This window comes from Sceloporus occidentalis, unplaced genomic scaffold, assembly GCF_023333645.1.
Source record: "Sceloporus occidentalis isolate IW3139 unplaced genomic scaffold, rSceOcc1.0.p SCAF_171, whole genome shotgun sequence".
In the NCBI taxonomy this organism is placed as follows: domain Eukaryota; kingdom Metazoa; phylum Chordata; class Lepidosauria; order Squamata; family Phrynosomatidae; genus Sceloporus; species Sceloporus occidentalis.
The window spans coordinates 336588-358479 of record NW_028317151.1 but is presented as its reverse complement, the minus strand read 5'-3'; the positions used below and the strand labels follow the sequence as shown (position 1 = coordinate 358479).

General features: G+C 41.7%; 1 protein-coding gene across 1 annotated transcript in view; it reads left to right on the top strand.

Moving 5' to 3' along the window:
• LOC149279317 (inactive rhomboid protein 1-like) overlaps positions 1-21892 on the top strand; it is a 466620-nt gene that overhangs the window by 321277 nt on the left and 123451 nt on the right. Inside the window, exon 14 of the mRNA XM_089501319.1 lies at positions 10780-10855. Within this exon, the coding sequence (XP_089357445.1) occupies positions 10780-10855 (76 nt within the window). The remainder of the gene's footprint in view (positions 1-10779; positions 10856-21892) is intronic.

Here is a 21892-nt window from a genome sequence, read left to right as displayed (position 1 = left end):
AAAAAATGACTACCATAAAGTTTGACAAAGACTGGTGGTAGATATGGTGCATGGAAAGAGTTAAAATACTAGCATTTGGAATACCCTGGGCTGTCTAGTTTTCAAAAATATATGACTTGATGGGGTAAATTGCATTGGCCGGGTTCAAAGATACCCGAAATGGCACATGGGGGGAAGAATTACCAGATTTGGAAAAAATGGCTTTGAAATAGCAAAACGCTACCTGTACTTATTGCCCCATAATGGGTAGAAAAAAGCAAAAAAACATAAAAACATTGGGTATTTCTAAACTCAGGACAAATAGTAGAATCTATTTAGCAGGTTTTTTCATTACCTTTTATAGATGAGTAAAAGATTTTTCAACTAAAAGTTAGAAACAGTCATTTTTTTCTAAATTTTTCACCATATTTTATAATTTTTTTAATAGTAAATAATATGATACAATCAAAACAATGTCATCTAAAGAAAGCCCTTCTTGTCCTGAAAAAAACAATATCTAATGTGTGTGGGTTCAGTAAACGGGAAAGAAGAAAATTACAGCTAAACACAAGCAGTGCAGAAATGTTAAAAAGGCCATTGTCACAAAGGGTACAAAAAGTAAAATCAGCCTTTGTCTCGAAGGGGTTAAACTCTTTTAGATTCCATGTCTTTAAGAAGGTGCAGTATTAGGGTATTTTGGCAACCATGGTCTCCAAACTTTATAAAATTTATATAATTTGTGTTGCGCTTGATAGTATCCGCACTCCATTAGACATTGATGATTGATTTGATTAATAACATGTTCTGTATTAATTAATCCATTTTGTAGCCAGTGTCTTGCTATTATTATTTTCATAGCTAACACACATTGAGTAAACAATGCTCTCTGATTGTGAGAGAGGTTAATCAAATTCAGATGTAGCAGAGCCTTATCTGGAGTAGGTATTATATGACTATTTATTATTCCAGATATGATCTTAAATAACTCCGTCCAGGTTTTCTGAAGTTCATTGCAATGCCATCAGATATGCATATATGTACCTTTTTCTCGTTATTTCGCTAATCTCTCTGGTGTCATATACCATCTTAAACTGACCTTATAATGGAGCTCTATCATATTTAGACAGTGTGAAAATTTACTAACCTCTACTATACTTCTTATCCAATCTTTTTGTTCTGTTTGGAATCTCAAGTCTTGTTTCCAAGCTTTTAAAGCGGTGTTTTCAGCTGGAGATTCTAATTCTTCTAACAGAAGATACCACATTCTCATACACTTTAGAATTACTTCACGAGAGAACATATCATTTATCTTTCGATTTATCATCGATTCTTCGCCATCATATAGATGGAACTTTAAATAGTGGCTTATTCTACAGACATTAAAAGATTCCGATATATCAAAATCGAAATCTTCAGATAAACGAGAGAATGGGTTTAGTTTTTTTAGTGTATAAATATCTTCGATTCTCTTATTTCTAAAGTTGTTCCATTTTCTAAGACTTAGTTGGTAAATATTATTTTGAAGGGTTTCCAAAGGTGCTGATATAATTATTTTATTATGGCATCCTATTCGATGTTTAAAGGCGAGCCAGAACTCAATTGCACTTTTTAAAGTTATCGGGAGCGTATTTATAATTCATTTCATTCTATCTTGATGTTTCCATAGTATACATTCTAAATTATTCATTCCCGACAGTTCTTGTTCAATTAAAAACCAATCTTCTTTTGAACTATTTTTATATTGTAGCTTCAATATATGCATTAAAATGCTCGCCTGTACATATCTTCCAAGGCATGGAACATTCAACCCTCCTTTGTTTTTACTAGTATAAAGAACTTTTTTGAGATTCTGGGTTTCTTGTCTGCCCATATAAATTTTTTAGCATTTTTTTGAAACATTTGAATCCACGAGATAGGGAGTTTAATAGGGAATTATATATGCTCTTATCACATTCATTCTCCCCATCCATGATATAAAAAGTCCTTTCCATTCTGCTGTCTGTCTTATCATTTGGTCACGTAGCTTCCCAAAGTTAATGTCTATGATTTGTATTATTTTAAATGGGATGGTAATTCCTAAATATTCAAACTTTACTGTTTCCCATGTGAAGTCGTATTCTCTCTCTAACCTTATTTTTATCTGTTCCGGGATATTCACTATGGCTGCTTGGGTCTTTTTTGTGTTTAGTTTATAGTTTGAGAATTTAATAAACGCTGAAATTTCCTCCATCAGTTTTCCTAGCGAATTTATAGGGTCATACATTGTTATTAGAACATCATCCGCATACAGACTGATCTTATTTTCAGTATCACCAATTTTTATACCTCTAAGGGGCATCCCTGTCTAGTTCCGTTATATATATTAATCCAATTCGAACTAAAGCCTTGCCCTATAACTTTAGCGATCGGGTTTGAATACAATGACAATACGGAATCAATAAACCCCTTCCTTAAACCATATGCATATAGCGTCTCTTCAAGAAAAAGCCAGTTAACCCTATCGAATGCCTTCTCCGCGTCTAGGGCCAGAAACAGCGAGGGAACCTTTTGTAAAGAGACGTATTCTACTAAGTCTATTATTTTGCGCATATTGTCATTGGATTGTCTTCCTTTTACAAATCCCGTTTGATTACCATGTATTAACTGTGGACAAATCAATTTTAGTCTATCCGCTAATATAATTGAGTATATTTTTGTATCTATATTGATCAAAGAGATCGGGAGAATAGGGAGGATAGTTGCTTCCAACATACCGTTAGGAAATGTTTTATTTGGTTAAATAAAGTGATAGTTTTTTTCTAATTTTTTATAAAACAGAGCTGTATACCCATCTGGGCCCGGTGCTTTATGTTGCTTTAACCCCTTCGCGACCTTTGCCGGTTCAGGACCGTCATGACAAGAAGGTCACTAAATGACCTTTGACGGTCCTGAACCGTCAAAAAATTAAATAAGCTTAGAAAGTGATCAACGATCACTTTCTTCGCTTAAACGGCATTACTGTAATGCCTCGATGTCGAGGCATTCAGTAACGCCGAGATCGGCATCGGGGGCCATGTCTGGCCCCTCCCCGGGGCGTCAACAGCCGCCATACATTGTATGGCGACGGACGCCCGTTTTAAAAGCGTTTAGGAGGCGATCAATGATGGTGTCGCTGGAATGCCTCGATCAGGAGGCATCCAGCGACACCAAACACTTACCTCTGGATGGGCTGTGACCAATCTGGAGAGCGGTCACAGCCGCAGCTGCCGGTGATCTTCGCCATCAGCAAGATGGCGGCGGCCCGGGAAAAAAAACAATAAAGAAAGAGTTCGCTAGATGGTCTCCAGACCCTCTAGAGAACTCTGGCTCCACTTGCAGGTTGAATACAGGTACTGCATTCAACCAAGCAAGTCAATGGAACCCAGCTTTCTAATCACTATGTGATTAGTAAAATATTTAAAAAAAATAAAAAAAATGGAAAAAAAAAATTAAATAAAAAAATAAAGTTTATTATTTTGAGCAAGTGCGAAAATTTCTCAAAAATCTCAACAAAGAGTTAAAATAAAAGCACTTCAAATACCCAAGGGGTGTCTAATATATATAAAAAATGGCTGATGGGGTAAATTGGAGTGGCCGAGCTCAAAGGCCCTATCTTTGAGCTCGGCCACTCCAATTTAGGAGTTAGGTACAGACTGACCAAAATGGAGAAAAAAAGCGCACTTCCCAAATGTGGCATTTTAAATCTCAAACAACCCGACAAACCCATGCATGTCGGGTATCACTGCACTCAGGAGATGTTCCTGAACACACATTGGGGTGTTGTTTGACAGTGACATATACCAGAACCTGTATATCTATAACTAAAGTACAATTTGTGTGAAAAAAAAAAAAAAAAATTACTATTACAAAGTTTGACAAAGTGTAATTCTATAATTGGTGCATGGAAATGGTTAAAATAACAGCATTTGGAATACCCTGGGGTGTCTAGTTTTCGAAAATATACGGTTTGAATGGGTTAAATTGAGTTAACCCCCTTCAAAGATATTCCAAAGAGGCGATGGAGGCAGAATGACCAAATGACCACATGATTACGCATGCCCCAAAAGTAGCCTTTTACCAGCCAAACAATCTGACAAACCAATGCATGTGGGGTATCGCTGTACTCAGGAGATGTTCCTGAACACATATTGGGGGGTTGTTTGACAGTGACATATACCAGGACCTGTATATCTATAACTAAAGTACAATTTGTGTGAAAAAATAAATAAAAAAAATTACTATTACAAAGTTTGACAAAGTGTAGTTCTATAATTGGTGCATGGAAAGGGTTAAAATAACAGCATTTGGAATACCCTGGGGTGTCTAGATTTAAAAATTATATGGTTTGAATGGGTTAAATTGAGTTAACCGGCTTCAAAGATATTCCAAAGAGGAGATGGAGGCAGACTGACCAGATTTGTTAAAAAAGATTTGGAAATCATAAAACGCTGCTTGTACTTATTGCCCTATAACTTACAAAAAACAGCAAAAAAACATAAAAAGATTGGGTATTTCTAAACTCAGGACAAGTAGTAGAATCTATTTAGCTAGTTTTTTTACTTGCTGTTTTAGGTGAGTAAAAGATTTTTCAAATAAAAGTCATAAAATGTGTTTTTTTTCTATTTTTCACCATGTTTTTTAAATTTTTTTTATAGTAAATAAGATGCTACGATCAAAATAATGGTAAAAGAAAGCCCATCTTGTCCTGAAAAAAACAATATATAACTTATGTGGGTACACTAAATGGGTGAGGAGAAAATTACAGCTGAACACAAGCACCACAAAAGTGTCAAAACAGCCTCAGTCCCACAGGGTACAAAACGAAAAATGAGCCCGGTCCTTAAGGGGTTAATACTTTAATCACTCTGCATACTTCTATCTCTGAGAAAGGGATATCCAGTTGCTCTGCTACAGTCGCTGAAATTTTCGGCAACTTGGATTCTAATAGATATTTTCTAATTTGCTCTCTATCCTGATTTTGGGATGAAAGGCATGCTGTATAAATTAGAATAGAATTCGCCAAAAACCCGCCCTATATCTTCGGGACTATATACATATTTATACCCCTTTGTGACTTTGTAAATTCTAGTTTTCCATTTCCTTTTTTTTAATTGGTTTGTGAGGAGTTTCTCTGCTCTATTGCCTGAATAATAACATTTTTGTTTCATTTTAAATAAATTATGGTTTGCTATGCTTATAAGACGATCCTCAATCTCTTTTTTTATATTAATCATATTTGAAATATCATGATCATTAAGTTTTTCTCTACTTTTTCTTTTTATATTATATAAAGAGATATAAAGATCAGCTATTTTTTTATTTCCTCTTGTTCTTGTATAAGCATCTCTCTTAATTAGGTAACCCCTCATAACACATTTATAAGCTGCCCAAACATTTCCTAAACTAATTTCATTAGTAAGGTTTTCCTGAAAGAATTGGGTAGTCTGTTGTTTAATATATTCTAAGTCCTCTTTATTAGTTAAGAGAGAATCTTTTAATCTCCATGACTGGAAACTCTGCTTATATTTTTTACTAATTTCAAGACAAACAGGGTCATGGTCTGACCATGCTACATTCCCAATCGTAATTTTTTTACATTATTTTATTGATTTGGCGTTAGTTAAAATTAAATCTATATGTGTAAATACTTTGTGTCTTTGTGAAAAATATGTATAGTCTTTATCTAGTGGTCTTAATGTTCTCCAAATATCATATAATTCGTTTTTTCCTAATGTTTCTTGAAAAGCTTTAGACATCCTAGTCTGATTACATCTATTTAATTTTCTGCTACTTGTACTATCCCATTCAAGGCTAGCCAACTTTTGAGGGAAGAGCAAGAGAGGTCAGGTCTTCCCGTACACTGCCTACGACAGGATGTCAGTACGCGGTGGAACTCCACTTTAGAGATGCTGGAGAGGATTTTGGAGCAGCAGAGGGCAATCCATAATCTTGCCTCAGAGCATAATATTGGCATTACATCTCCATTGAATAGGGAGGATTGGACAGTGATTGTCCAGCTAGTGGCAGTCCTTAAACCATTCAGGGATGCCACTGAAAATTTAAGATCAAACACTGCCAGTCTGGCCCAGGTAATCCCAGTGTTCTCCCATCTAGGCAGCAAGATGGATGTGTTGCTTGAAAACCGTGAGGCTGTTTAAGGTGGCACTCTACATCCTGACGTAGCAGCCATAGTCAGGAAGCTGAAGGATCTGCTAAAAGTACACCTTCGCAAACGCATGGAACAGAGTCCCGAAATGATGCTAGCGTGCCTTTGCGATCCAAGAATTAAGGGAAAGCTAGCAATGAAATTCAATGTTCTCAGTAGCTACCGGGAGCAATTGGTTAACAAGGTGCGTGACTAGCAGCGTAAAATGGGAATGCTGTCCGAGGAGGGAGAGGTGCAGGAGGAGGAAGAGATGATGTGGTCTGCTATTCCTAGCAGCAGCATCAGCAGCAGTGCCACAAGCATCACAACACAGCTGAGTTGAGCAGCTGCGTTTTGGGAAGAGGCACTTGGGAGTATAGTTGGACCATCTGACAGAGCTAGCAGCAGAAAGGAGAGTAGTGCTGCTGAAATGGTCAAACTTTACCTCTGTGAAGTTCCTTCTGCACCTAATGTTGATCCTCTTAGCTACTGGGATGAAAAGAAGAGTGTGTGGCCTGCACTCTCATGGGTTGCGCAGCAGCTTCTATCATGTCCGCCAACCACTGTTCAAAGTGAGCGCGTGTTTTCTATGACTGGAAACATACTGAGTCCACAGCGCTCACGCATGGTACCTCATCTGATGGAGCAGATTGCCTTTCTTAAATTCAATCTGCCCAAGTTGGGTTACCCAGCTCTTAGCTTGGAAAGTTAATTTTCAAGGTAGTTTCTCCCCCTGGTTGCACTTGTTTGCGGTGTGGCAACGTCTGCTACTTCCGCCAGTGTAGTCAATTTACGCTAGGGCCTAGTGTCTGAGTTCTGTAAGTCCGTTCCCAAACGCCTAGGACTGACAGTCTTTGGATGCTTTGCCCTGGGGTGAAACAGGTGAGCGGGTCGTCAGTTGCCCACTCATTCGCCTTTCCCAATGCTGCTGCTGGTGGTGGTGGTGCCAGCATCTTTTGCCAGTTCGCTTCCTGGCTGAAATCATGCCTCAAATGTCCAAAATGTTCAAGGTAGTTTCTCCCCCTGGTTGCACGTGTTTGCGGTGTGGCAACGTCTGCTACCTCCGCCGGTTTAGCTAATTTACGCTAGGGCCTTGTGTCTGAGTTCTGTAAGTCCGCTCCAAACGCCTAGGACTGACAGTCTTTGGATGCTTTGCCCTGGGGTGAAACAGGTGAGCGGGTCGCCAATTGCCCACTCATTCACCTTTTTCTGTTTCCAACGCTGCTGCTGCTGGTGGTGGTGCCAGCATCTTTTGCCAGTTCGCTTCCTGGCCAAAGTCATGCCTCAAATGTCCAAAATGTTCAAGGTAGTTTCTCCCCCTGGTTGCACTTGTCTGCGGTGTGGCAACGCCTGAGTAGCCAGCTTATGCTAGGGCCTAGTGTCTGAGCTCTGGAAGTCCGCTGCCAAACGTTTAGCACAGACAGTGTTTGGATGCTTTGCTCTGGGGTGAAACAGGTGAGCGGGTCGCCAATTGCCCACTCATTCGCCTTTCCCAATGCTGCTGCTGGTGGTGCCAGTGTCTCTTCTCTTCCAGTTCGCTTCCTGGCTGGTGTCATGCCTCAAATGTCCCTAATGGTAAGGGCAGTTTCTCCCCCCTGGCTGCGTCTGTTTGCGGTGTGGCAACGCCTGTGTTAAGCCTACCTGGCCCAGGAGAGGAGGAACCTTGTGCAGGGAGGCCAGACCATGCACTTCTCACTAGATAGCAGGTTGTTGGCAGACTGCTAGTAGTGAGTTGAGCAGGGAACGGGAGATGTAGACTTCACAGCAGGCGAGGAGTTAACGTAGACTCTGGGTAAGTAGACGGACTCAGGAACAGCAGACGAGGAGTTAACGTAGACTCTGGGTAAGTAGACGGACTCAGGAACAGCAGACGAGGAATTAACGTAGACTCTGGGTAAGTAGACGGACTCAGGAACAGCAGACGAGGAGTTAACGTAGACTCTGGGTAAGTAGACGGACTCAGGAACAGCAGACGAGGAGTTAACGTAGACTCTGGGTATGTAGATGGATAACATGAACCCCCCAGAAGACTGAGGGTTAACACAGAGCAGCCAAGCAGCAAGCCAGGGGTTAAGACGTAGCCGAAGTCGATATCCAAATACGGGTCAAAGCCGAGAAATCCAAACGAAGGGAACTGGGACGAAGAATAAGGGTCAAGGAGCAGGATGGATCAGGAACAGGCAGGAAGGGGTTTACTGGAATTTAAAGGGAGGCAGGGAACAAACCGCTGAGTTGCTTTCAGGAACTCTAAACAACAACTGAGCACCTTAGGAAAGGTGCCAGTTGTTTAAGTAGTCCCAGAAGCCCCCTGATACCTGCCCAATTTCCGGGACGCGGTCCCTATAAGAGAACCGGCTTTCGCGCATGCGTGAAGCCCCCGTCGGGAAGCCTGCAGACCGCGTTGCTGGAGGACGCGTCGAGCAGTGGGTACACGACTACCCGCTGCACGGGTAAGTATAGTTTGTGACAGCCTGCTACCTCCGCCGGAGTAGCCAGCTTACGCTAGGGCCTAGTGTCTGAGCTCTGGAAGTCCGCTGCCAAACGTCTAGGACTGACAGTGTTTGGATGCTTTGCCCTGGGGTGAAACAGGTGAGTGGGTCGCCAATTTCCCACTCATTTGCCTTTTCCATTTTTCAATGCTGCTGGTGGTGGTGCCAGCGTCTCTTCTCTGCCAGTTCGCTTCCTGGCTAGTGTCATGCCCAAAATGTCCCTAATGGTATGGGCAGTTTCTCCCCCCTGGCTGCATCTGTTTGCGGTGTGGCAACGCCTGCTACCTCCGCCGCAGTAGCCAGCTTTTGCTAGGGCCTTGTGTCTGAGCTCTGGAAGTCCGCTGCCAAACGTCTAGGACTGACAGTGTTTGGATGCTTTGCCCTGGGGTGAAACAGGTGAGTGGGTCGCCAATTTCCCACTCATTTGCCTTTTCCATTTTTCAATGCTGCTGGTGGTGGTGCCAGCGTCTCTTCTCTGCCAGTTCGCTTCCTGGCTAGTGTCATGCCCAAAATGTCCCTAATGGTATGGGCAGTTTCTCCCCCCTGGCTGCATCTGTTTGCGGTGTGGCAACACCTGCTACCTCCGCCGCAGTAGCCAGCTTTTGCTAGGGCCTTGTGTCTGAGCTCTGGAAGTCCACTGCCAAACGTCTAGGACTGACAGTTGTTTGGATGCTATGCCCTGGGGTGAAACAGGTGAGTGGGTCGCCAATTGCCCACTCATTCGCCTTTTCCATTTCCTTTTCCATTTCCATTTCATTTTTTTTCCGACTGATACACAACCTACCAAACATAACACATAACACAGTGACATAACACATAACACACACACGTACAATTCACAAATCACAAGGACCTTTCCTCCTGTTATTTGCCCTGGCCTTCACTTCTACACTCACTAGCATTAACGCTATAACTCACACTTCACCCTATAACATTTTTCCATCCACATACCTGCCAACGGACCCAACTTTTTCAGGGACAGTCCTGCTTTTTTCCTATCCCATCAAATTTACCTAAACTAGGTATGCTAGTGCACATAGGTATAGCTGGGTAGGGTAGCACTACAACATTAAATAAATATAATAAAGTAAATAATAAATATAACTTTAAAATAAAATTTAATAAACCCATTAAAATTAAATTATTATTTAGACATAATACATCTTTAACCAAAACAATGCACTGCTAATAGTCTTAAACATAACCGTACATTAACCCTAAGCTATTTTTTAGTTCTTGTCCAACATTTTTCCATTCGCATACCTTCCCACCCAACATTTTCGTGGACAGTCCTGCTTTTTTCCAGTCCTGTCCAGTAAAAGTTGGGTTGTTGCAAAGTATGCCATTATAAATAGGTAGCAAATGTTAGGCATGTATTAAAAGTGGTCCAAAATCCATTTAAAAATGTGTGACTGTGTATGATAAAAAGGAGGCCAAGTTCCTTGGAGCATTTGTCTAAGTCTTAGAGCTGCTGCTGCTGCTGCTCCGATGTGTTCTTAATCCCGTATTAACCCCTGATACGCAGCCGAGAGAAAACGAAGATGAAACGAGCACGAAGAATGTCCATGAATATTCACCCGAAAAGAAGATAGGAACGGGCGAATATTCGCGGAATACGAAGATTTTTTTTCTCCGAAGACGAGCACGAAGAGCCCCCTGGTGCCCAAGTCTAGTTTTTAGACCTGCTGAAGAATGGATGATTGCTATTATGTCCTGATATGTAAACCATAGAATTCACAGAGGGTGTCATTTCATTTCCACACGACTGTACATGGCTAATATCTACTGTTGATATTATCTGCCATGTTACATGGAAACTAAACCAATTGACAAGAAAGTTGCTAAAAGTAGACATTGATGTACTTTTTGAGCTCCTGCAAGAGACTGAACACCATGCTTACATACAGCTATATGCATTTTATATATACTATTACCAATTCAAATTTAATGTCTTAGAATTTTTATCTTCAATTCATCACCTTTCATCTTTTGTCACTCTTTTGGGAGAAAAAGTTCTCCGCTCACCTAAATTTTAGTTTATTGTGTGTGCAAAGCATATATGTAATACAATTCTAAATCAACCTTCTTTTTAAAGTAAAAAAGCCAAAATAAATATGAGATCTCTAGACTAATGGACATTTTTTCCAGATGTGAAATAACATCCAGGGAATACTGTGACTTCATGAAAGGATATTTCCATGAAGAGGCAACATTGTGTTCACAGGTATATTATAGTTTTGTAGTTTATATATGAACATATGCAGTAGTCTAGATCACATGTATTTAATTAACTAAACTTTAGCGTTTATCCTTATTTAATAGTTGTTTACTTTTCTTTTCTTTTTTTTTTTCCTCAATTAATTTTTATTGAAAGGTTTTTCATATAACAGAAGTATAACTTTTAAGATAGGAATACAGAAAAAGAGAAAAAAAGGGAGGGGTTCAGCTACTTACAATAGTTAATGTAAATTTTTCATATATATACTGTAGTACATCCACATGAGAGTATAATGAGATGTACAATCACAAGGTACAATCTTAATATATCACAGTTGAACTTAGAAAATGACACAATACACTTCTCTTTTTTCTTTTTTTCCCTAAGTAGATGTCACACACTGGGTAAGCAGGTTAGCGAGTGCCTTTATACCAGTTAAGACTGGTATAAGTCTTAACTGGTATAACTCTGCCAAACTTACCGGTGCTTCTGAGTCCCCGGTGCGTAGCCGGGGCAGCGTGTAGAGTTCTACGCGGAGAACTCTGATCTCTGACAGCCGGGGAAGGTCTGCTCGGTGCACGCAGACAACCCCTGCCAGGTCCCCTGCAGCGCTGCTTAGTCTCATAGTCAGACCTATTTGAGGTCTGATTATAAGACGAGGGGTATTTTCCAGAGCATTTGCTCTGGAAAAAACCTTGTCTTATAATCGAGCAAATACGGTATTTAAAAAAATGTTTAAAAATTGAAATGCGCAAGTTCCAGTTTTGACTCCACAATATCTGAGAAACATGACTTATCTATGAATGTGGGGTATCGCTATACTCGGGGGGGGGGGGTTATTGAAGACAAATCAAGACCTATTTTGTTCTTTCACATATCCACTCAGAAAAATAAACATGAAACTGCAAAGTGGATGTGAAAAATGTTTTCTTTTTTGGAATGTGGAATCAGCTGCATGCGACAGGCCAATATGCCCCTAACTAGATTCCTTGAACTGTCTAGTTTTTGGAAATATATCGTTTTAGGGGGTTAAAATGAAATATGAGACATTTACTGTGGACCCAGCAAACTGATCTGTCAAAACTCCATGTTTGAAAACTGTAATGTGCATGTTCCAAATGTGAACCCGCAGTACCAAAGAGGCATGCCCTACCCATACATATGGGGTGTTCCTGTACTCTGGGGGTGTTTCTAAATACAAATCACAAGTTGTTTCAATAATTCCATGTACCCAGGGGAAAAAATACTGAAATACTGTGTTTGTATAGAGTGGGTTTGTTAAAAATGAAAAAAAATGAAATTGTACTGCAATGTTTAGGACAGACTGGCACTAAAATGGTTAAATCAAAAGTGTTTAAATGCCCCAAGTTAAATACTTTGGGATGTCATCTTTCAAAAAATATATACTTTTGTTTAGCAGTTTTTTAATTCTGGCCACTATTGGGGCGCAACTCCCAGCATACCACATTCTTTAAAAATCTTGTTTAGAAACAGCGATGCGCATCATTCATACTTAACCCTGTAAGTGCCAAAATAAATGAAAATACCATGCGTATGAGGTGTTTCCAAAACAGGACAAATACCTAAATACACTTTTGGAGTTTTTTTTCCACTTGCGCTAGTTATATAAAATTTTTATAGGTGAAACTGTGAAAATATTTCCTTTTTTTCCTAATTTCCCCCACATTTTTAGATATTTTTCCATACTAAATTATTTTTTCAAAAGAAAGCCCTACTTGTGCTGAAAAAAACCAATATATAATGTGTGGGGGTGCAATCAGAGTTGAATAAAGTCATAGCAAAAGCACAAAAACAGCTCTGGTCTTTTAGTGCAAATATGGTAAAACCCAGGTCCGGACTAGCCCCATGTATTGTATAGCGTGGTCGAGGTCTTGTACCCACACACAACACCTCTTACACACGCCTATATGAGCCACACTATTTACCATCCAAAAAGTTATAAATCATTCTTTTTAAAACTATATTAAATTGTTCCTTTACAACAACAGAATACAGGAGAAAAGTATAGTTAAAATGATACCATTTATTGGCTAACTGAGAGTTTAATTGCAAGCTTTCGAGACCAAGTTGTTAGTTCCGTCCCCAGGCATTAATGAAGCTAACACAGACTTTTCTAAATACAAAAGCACAATTCACACGCTAACAAAGACTTTAGATAAACACAGAGGTATTGGGGAATTTGTTCAGCAGTAAATTAGTTGGACCAGCAGAGATCCAATGGACAGATATGGTTCAATCAAAGCATCCTTGGTCAGCTTACTCCCTGATTAGAGGGGCCATAAAACCATTTTGACATATGCCAGATCGATAAAGGTGTCAAATGTTCCCAGGAATAAGTTGTTTGTAGTTAATTCGAATTGTGAGAGGATTAATGTCGGTGTGGCAGAGCCTGTCCTGGTGTGTGTTTGGGTGTCGGTGTGGCAGAGCCTGTCCTGATGTGTGTGTCTGGGTGGCAGAGTGTTTTACCCGCTCAAAGTATGTTAGCTGTCCAGCCCTCATTGACATACAAGTCAAGCACACTGAAACAGTTTTGTGGTAAAACGAATTCTTTATCTTGTTTATTCAATTAAAGCATGCAATACATGGTCAATTAATCAATAAAGAGTAAACATCAATACATCACCGGATATTGTAACATCACTCCTCAATCGGGGGACTTTCACAAGCGATTGCCTTCAGGAGGAATCCGGGAAATCACTGCAAGGTCGACCGATAAAGCAAATCCCCGTTCATTTATACACTAACTTGTTTACATGAATATTTCCGATCTGGCGCAGAGAATGAGTAAAAACACCTGTGTCCTATAAGTATCACGCGCATACATGCGTAGTATAATATTCTAGAGGATTCGTGTGCATGATCAACGTATGCTGATCATGCCCATTTAAGTTGTTTTCTTCATAGGAAATCATGAGATTATGAGTCATAATTCTGGTTCTGCACAACAAGTTCTGAACTATATTAACCTCTATATTTCTGACTATAACAGCGGGAAATCATGTTAGTTACTATCCTTTTGGCTGACTGAATATACTAATTTATTCAATCACACCCCATGCTCGTCACATTCGTATCACACAGAGCCCGTCCTGTTGTGTGTGTTTTGGTGGCAGAGCCTGTCCTGGTGTATGTGTGTGTGTGTGTGTGTGTCTGTGTGTGCTTGGGTGTCGGTGTGGCAGAGTCTGTCCTTGTGTATGTCTGGGTGGCAGAGCCTGTCCTGATGTGTATTTAGTCATCTGTTTTCTGGCCCTTTACTTTCTGTAGGAATAAATTGAACTATTTAATTTTTACTTATCCAGAGATAAAACACCCTCCTCAATTTCTAGTCACTTCAGAGGACAAAACATTCTAAGCCTAGAAATCAGTGAGAGCAAAAGTAAAGGTATTGTGTTATTTACTCTATTTCAACCTACGTTTCTTATTAAAAAGGATTAGTGGCAGTAAATTGTGGCTTCAGGGGTCCCGTGTATGATGACTTTTTTTAGTCACATTGCTCCACCTCGAGGACTGGCTGAGCGCCGCAATTCATTTGGGGTGGTCTGAGTTTCTTTCCTGCTGTGCTGTGAGTCTGTGACTGACAGACTCACTCGTCGTGAAAGTGATCTGACCAGCCAAGGCCCAAGGAGTGCCACACTGCCACTAGTTTTTTTTCTAAGTACCAACTAAATGGTCAAAGATTAGTTACTGTTTTGAATCTTTCATTGAAGATATAGCGCTTTATAAATTGCCTGATGTTATGATTCATTTATTAAATATTTATGTAATGCTAATTGATTACAGTGACAAAAGCATGCTGAAATATAACTAAGAGACAACAAGAAATGGTATATTAAATTTGTCAGAATTTGGTTTAACAAAAAATACAATAAATAAATACATAAAAATGGGCTGCTCAGTCTTAAATGCCCGGGCCTATTTTTTGTCCCAGTCCGGGCCTGTTTGTAATGTTATAATGGGAGATGAATTCTCTGTCTCTATTGAGGCCAGTGAGTAGAGTATTAAAACGGTATATTAGTTTGATCTCCCATATTTTTCTCTCCCTCTGGGTGCGGAACGATCCCATCAGTACTGACAGCTTCACATCCTGAATGCTGTGTCCAGGCTGACAGAAATGTTCTCCAACAGGTGTATCTATTTTTTCTGTTTGATGGTATGTCTGTGGGAATTAAACCGTTTGTATAATGCTTGGCCTGTTTCCCCCACGTATATCGCTGTTGGGCATCTAGCACACATGATGAGGTACACCATGTTAGATGATTTGCACGTAAAGCAGCCATTGATTTTGTGGTGTAAGTGTGAGCCAGATGTATTTCATCTGTGGGAAGGATGTGTGCACAGGTCTCGCATCTCTTTTGTTGGCAGGGAGAGGTACCATTTGCTGTTCGCCTGTGAAGGGTGCTCCTCACTATACATTGTTTGAGATTGGGAGGCTGTTTGAATAAGAGCAGTGGGGGATGTGGGAATATCATACAAAGTCTTTCATCAGTGTGCCAGACCAGCCCCATATAGTTTATCTCGCGGTCGAGTGCTTGTACCCACACACACGCCTTATACATACCCGAGTCACACTATTTGCCATACAAATAACTATTCAATAAACCTTCTTTTTATCATAGTATTTGTATTAAAATGACAGAAAGCAAAAGTGTTAAAAGGCCCTAATAAATTAAATACATTATACATAATGGAATCAAAACATTTGCTACTGCAAATGAAGTTCAATTTTATTCAGTGGAACAAAACAGTGATCACATTATTCTTCACGATATTCTTGTAAGTAACTTTTATTTCTTCATTAATGTAAACTATTTTTTCAAATTTAATAAAAGCTGTGATTGAGAAAAATATTTTTTTGGTTTTTATTTCCTTTTATTTGTCACTCTGCCCCCAGAAATGCCTTATACCCCTATATACTACTCTGCCTCCCTGATATGCCTTATACCCTCCTATATGCCACTCTGCCTCCAGAAATGCCTTTTAACCCCTATATGCCAATCTGCCTCCAGAAATGCCCTATACCCTTATATGCCAGAGACATACAGGGGGTTAAAAGCCATCTCTGGTGTACTTCATTGGTTGATGGCAGAGGAGGCCCCTGCAGGCGACCAATAGAGTTGCTCGTACGGACATTTAAACTCCTGGCGCCAAAGCTGCTGCTTAGTCCGTACTGCGTTAACCCCGTATTAACCCCTTATAAAAAAAACGGGGGGAAATGTAAAAAACTAAGAAAAAAAGATAAAAGTGACAAATGAACATGAAGTGGATATTGTGTTGTGTGATATGAGTATAAATGGACATGTGTGTAATATACCTGTGATGGAAGCCTCCATCACTGGGACCACTGGAGAGACCTGACTGCCAGCCTCCTCCCTATTGACTATGGGCCCTGGGTTTGTAAAGGCTTCTGTGGCTACCCCCAGCAGTATCATCTCATCACTGGCTGAGGGGATTATCTCCAGCAGACAGTCAGGATCTGCCACCAGGGAGTGACCACCATTCTTTCAGTTTAATGTTGTATAAATCAGTCTCCCCCCCCTATTGTATTGTTAATCTCGTTACTGCCCCTGTTGTCTCTGGGAGGCAGATTAAGGGGGCGGTTTGTGTCCCAATATCTTGTTTTATGTTAATGTGTGCTTTGCTGGGTATATCCAGTCCTGTGTGTGAGAAATAAATCAGTCTTCGTTTGGTTTTACCCTATACTGAGTCTCGGCGAGTGACTGGGGAACCTGGGGAAAGTGTGGTGTCCCAGGCTAAGGGAGCACAAGACAGCGGAGGTAGTCGGTCAGACTAGCCAGCTCCGTGACAGTACCGTAAGGATAAAACTAAAAACTTGATGGGGCGTTGAAAAATGTGTACAAATTACATATTCTGAATCCAGAACAGTACACACATTATATATTATTTTTTTCAGGACAAGCAGGGCTTTCTTTAGATACCATTATTTTTATTATATAAGACCCGTGTACGTACTGCAATGTTCCTCTTCACGATCATGTCATAGGTAAATATCATCAACGTACACCTCAATATAGGAAATGCAGATGACTTTGACACTACATTGGCTGTGAACAAAGTTGTTTGGTTAAACCTTTACGGGAGCCGAGTCCACACATATTGTTTCCCTTACCAAGTAAAAGCTGTAATCCAGTAACTATCTGGATCAATAGGGTGGCTATAAAAACCATTAGCAAGATCCAATGTTGTTTTAAACCAAGCCTTGTAAAATAGAGTGTGTGTGTTTTCAGCAGAAACTGTGGGAGTGTCAGGGTACCGCTGAATCAGGACGGAGGCAAAAGGGTACTGGAGAAAAAGGATAAGCCAAAGCATAAGACAAGCCGATGGTCGAGGATCAAGCCAAGGTCAGGAGTCAGAACGGGTAGTCACACAAGCTGAGGAGTCCAGAAATCTGCATAGTCCAAAATCAGGCAGGAGTCAGCACCAGAATAGGAGACCGGCAGGCCAGGTCATCCACAGGAAAAACACTGGAAGCATGCACTCACGGGTCCGAAAAGGGAACTAGAAACTGAACTAGCTGGGTAATTATAGTCACAACCTGAAGGAAGAGGAGGGGTTAGCTGGATTTAAAAGTTGTAAGAGGAAGAGGGTATGGCCTAACAAACAGAAAGCCATGAGGAGGAGGAAAGCCAGTACAGGTAGGCCAAAACCCTGACAGTACCACTCCCCTAATGACCCCTCCCCCCACAGGTGGGGCCAGGTTTAGAGGGGAAGTGCGTATGAAAGGCTCCTACCAGCCTTGGGGCATGAACATCCTGGGCAGGCACCCAAGATCATTCATCAGGTCCATATCCTTTCCAATGAACTAAATTTTTAAGGTGACCCCTGGACACCCGAGAATTGACGATAGACTGAACTTCATATTCATCATGACTGTCACGGAAGACTCCGTGCCATGAGCTCCTGGAGGGGATTGAGTGCCAGCCTCCTTCCTACAGACTATGGGCCCTGGTAAGGAGTGCCACGTTATCCAAATCATAAGAGACTCTAAAGACTGTGGAGCTCGGAAACAGATTTGGGGTTCCTGCATTTTGGGACTGTGACGGTTGCTAGAGTCACCCTACCCCTCAGTTAATGTTATCCAGTGACATGAAGCCCTTTTGTGTGTTATTAATAAAAATGTATTTTATTATTGTCTTATTTCCTAACCGTTTACACACAGCACACTAAGGTCTGGGAGATAATCTACTCAAGACAATGTGTATTCCTTGTTTTAGTGGTGTCTGTGTCCTTTTGTATTGTTAATCCCTTTACTGCCCCTGTTGTCTCTGGGATGCAGATTAAGGGGGCGGTTTGTATCTCAGTATCTTGTTTTATGTTAATGTGTGTTTTGGTGGATATATCAGTCCTCCTCTTGTTGTACCTAAAGACTAGTCTTGCCTGGTTATTTGGGTACTGGATAGCGATATCCCTTTACTTTGCTGGGGGATATTACCTACGGATTGTGGGAAATTATTGTCCTGAAGGGAGAAGTCGCTCTTGGCGGAGAGGGACAACCTGAGGTCCCTGGTCGGTCCGTCACAAAAACCATTAGCAAGATCCAATGTTGTTTTAAACCAAGCCTTGTAAAATAGAGTGTGTGTGTTTTCAGCAGAAACTGTGGGAGTGTCAGGGTGCCGCTGAATCAGGACGGAGGCAAAAGGGTACTGGAGAGGGACAACCTGAGGTCCCTGGTCGGTCCGTCACAATGACCATTAACCTGGATTGGCCGAGGGCGAGGAGCTGAAGTAGTGAATCGGTTGCAAACAAGTGGTTTTAGGAGTGAGACATGGAATACATTCGGAATACACATGTTGGGAGGAAGATCTAAGGCATAAACCACTGGATTAACCTTGTGCAGAATATGGTAGGGACCCACAAAATGAAGGGCCAGTTTGTGAGAGGGAACCTAGAGGTTTAAATTGCGAGTGCCGATAACTAAAGTGAGTCCTTAACCCGTGCCCACATGGTACTGCTCTGGGGTGTGAAACTATCGCGTAGCATGTTAGGTTGCATCCCGTAGTCACCAGGAAAGGCAAGAGACCAGAGGCGGTTGATACATGGCTATTATGTGCAAACTCAGCCCAAGGCAATAGGTCAGGCCAGTTATTCTGATGATCCAAATCATAACAACGAAGGTACTGCTCCAAGCCCTGGTTTGAGCGCTCTGCGGCTCTGTTAGATTGTGGGTGGTAAGCCCAGGAAAAGTGTATCCCCAACTGGAGACAAAAGGCACGCCAAAAGTGAGACACAAACTGACTCCCTCTAGCCAAGACTATTTCTTTAGGTATTCCGTACAGCCTATGATCTCCCTTGTAAAAACGTTTGCCAAGTCTTGCACAGACGAGAGTTTCGTAAGTGGCATATAGTGGCACATCTTGGAAAAATGATCCACTACCATCAGAATGACAGTATTGTTCTGAGAGGGAGGATCATCATCTTTTCGGATGAGGTCAATGATGGGTTTGACGAAATCAGAGAAGTTGCGTATGAATTTATTGTAATAATTAGCAAAATTGAGGAAGCATAGGACAGACCAAAGACCTACAGGACAGGGCCAAATATGTACCTCAGAAACCTTTTGAGGGTCCATAGAAAAGCCTTTATCAAAAATAATATAGCTGAAAAACGCAACCTGGTCTTTATGAAACTCGCATTTCTCCAACTTACAAAATAAGCCATTCACTCAGAGACGTTGGAGGACACTTTAACGTCTCTGATATGGGTCTCGAGTGAAGGCAAGTGTGTGAGTATATTGTCCAGATATATGACAACACACTCTTGTAACATATCTCTGAGTACCAATTTATAAACTCCTGGAAGACAGCAGGGGCATTGTATTAGCCAAAGGGCATAGCCAGATATTCATAGTGTCCACTTCTGGCATTATAAATGCTGTCTTCCATTCATGTCCATGCCTAATGCGTACCAAATTGTAGGCCCCACGTAAATCCAACTTGGTGAATAGCTTGGCCCCTTTTAACCGATGAAAAAGCTCAGTGATCAATGGTATTGGATATGCATTTTTGATCGTAATCTTATTCAGACTTCTGTAATCTATACAGGGCCTAAATTCACCCCCTTTCTCAGGTACGGAAAGAAACGGTACCAGCAGGGGAAGTGGATTTACGTATAAATCACCTAGCCAGGGCATCGGAGACATAATCCTCCATGGCCTTATTCTCGGCAATTGACAACGGGTAGACTCGACCAAGAGAAGGAGTAGCGCCTGGCTGGAGTTCTATGGCGCAATCATCGGGCCTATGCGGAGGTAGGGAACCAGCCCAAACTTTGTCAAAGACATCAGCATAGTCCTTGTAGTGTTGTGGCAACACCGGGGTAGCATCAGTACAAAGGACCTTGATGACTTTGCGAAGACACTCCTTTTGGCAATCAAGTGACCAGGCTAACCCCTCAGACTGCCGCCAGTCAAGGGTAGGATTATGTTTTTGTAACCAGTCCAATACCACAAGAAAGTGAGGAGAGGAGATCATCTGGAACTGGATCTTCTCCTGATGTAGAACCCTGATGGACATAGAGAGAGGAATCGTCTGCTTAGTAATGAGCGAAGGCTGCAGAAGTCTATCATCAATGGCTTGGATGGCCAAGGGCATTTCCATGTTAATAACAGGTATACAATGGTTAGCCACAAAGGAGGTGTCAATAAAGGCATAGGCAGCACCTGAGTCTATGAGCGCTTTGTTAACAATTGAAGCAGCCGCCCATGACAGAACAACCGTAACCAGAAGCTTGTTCTTAAAGACGTTAGGGGACTGGGTATGTCCACCTAGAGTGTGTCCCAGATCGGACCCTAGGTGCGAGCGTTTCCCGGGCGAGTTGGGCAGGAACTTAGCAAATGCCCACTCTGGCCACGGTAAAGACATAGGCCCTCCCTCCTACGGTACGCTCTCTTGACCTCAGAGAGCCTGGCAGCCCACACGTGCATGGGCTGAAGCCCTCCAGTAAGACGTCCACAGGAGGCGCGGGAGGAGAGGGAGGAACTGGTGGGTTCAAAAAGGTTGCTTCCTTGAAAGAGGGTCTCTCCCTAAGTCTTGTATCAATAAGGGTCAGGAAAGTGATTAAGGCTTGGAGGTCAGCAGGGACATCCCTGGCTGCTACTTTATCCTTAATGGAATTGCTCAGACCATGGAAGAAAGCAGCCACTAGAGCCTTGTTGTTCCACCTGACTTCTGCTGCTCAGGTACGGAACTCAATCGCATAATCAGAGTCATATTCCCCTGGTGAATGGACATAAGGTGTTTGGCAGCAGAGGTAGTGCGGGCCGGAACGTTGAATACTCTACAGAAAGAGTCCACAAACTCTGCATAATTTTGCACAACCGGTCTATTCTCCTCCCAAAGCCCAGGCTAGAGCTTTCTCAGTTAGTAGCGAGATCAGAAAACCAACCCTGGCCCTCTCAGTCGGAAAAGCCTGTGGCACTAATTTGAGATATATTCCAACCTGGTTCAAAAAGCCACAGCACTGGATGGGGTCCCCTCCATAGCGCTGGGTCAGGGGAGCAGTCCACTCATACCTCTGGGAATCAGTGGCTCAGCTGCAACGACTGGTGCAGGAACAACGCAAGAAGCCGGAGCTATATGTCGTGCAGGTGGTGGTTCTAAATGCGTTCTACAGTTAAGGAGCATTTGTACTGCAGCAGCCAACTGGTCCAGCCTGTGGTCCTGTTGGTCTAACCAGGTGAAGACCGTAGGAACAGGATGGATGAGTACCATTACCATCAGGATTCATGGCCCTTTCGTTATGTTAGGGTACCACTAAATCAGGCCGGAGGCAAAAGGGTACTGTTCAAAATGTTTATTAAAAAAATTATGACAACAAGAAGCCAAAGCATAAGACCAGCAGGTGGTCGAGAATCAAGCCAAGGTCAGGAGCCAGAACGGGTAATCACACAAGCCGAGGTCAGGAGTCCAGAAATCTGTGTAGTAAAAAATCAGGCAGGAGTCAGCACCAGAATAGGAGTCAGACAGGCCAGGTCATACACAGGAAAAACTCTGGAAGCACACACTC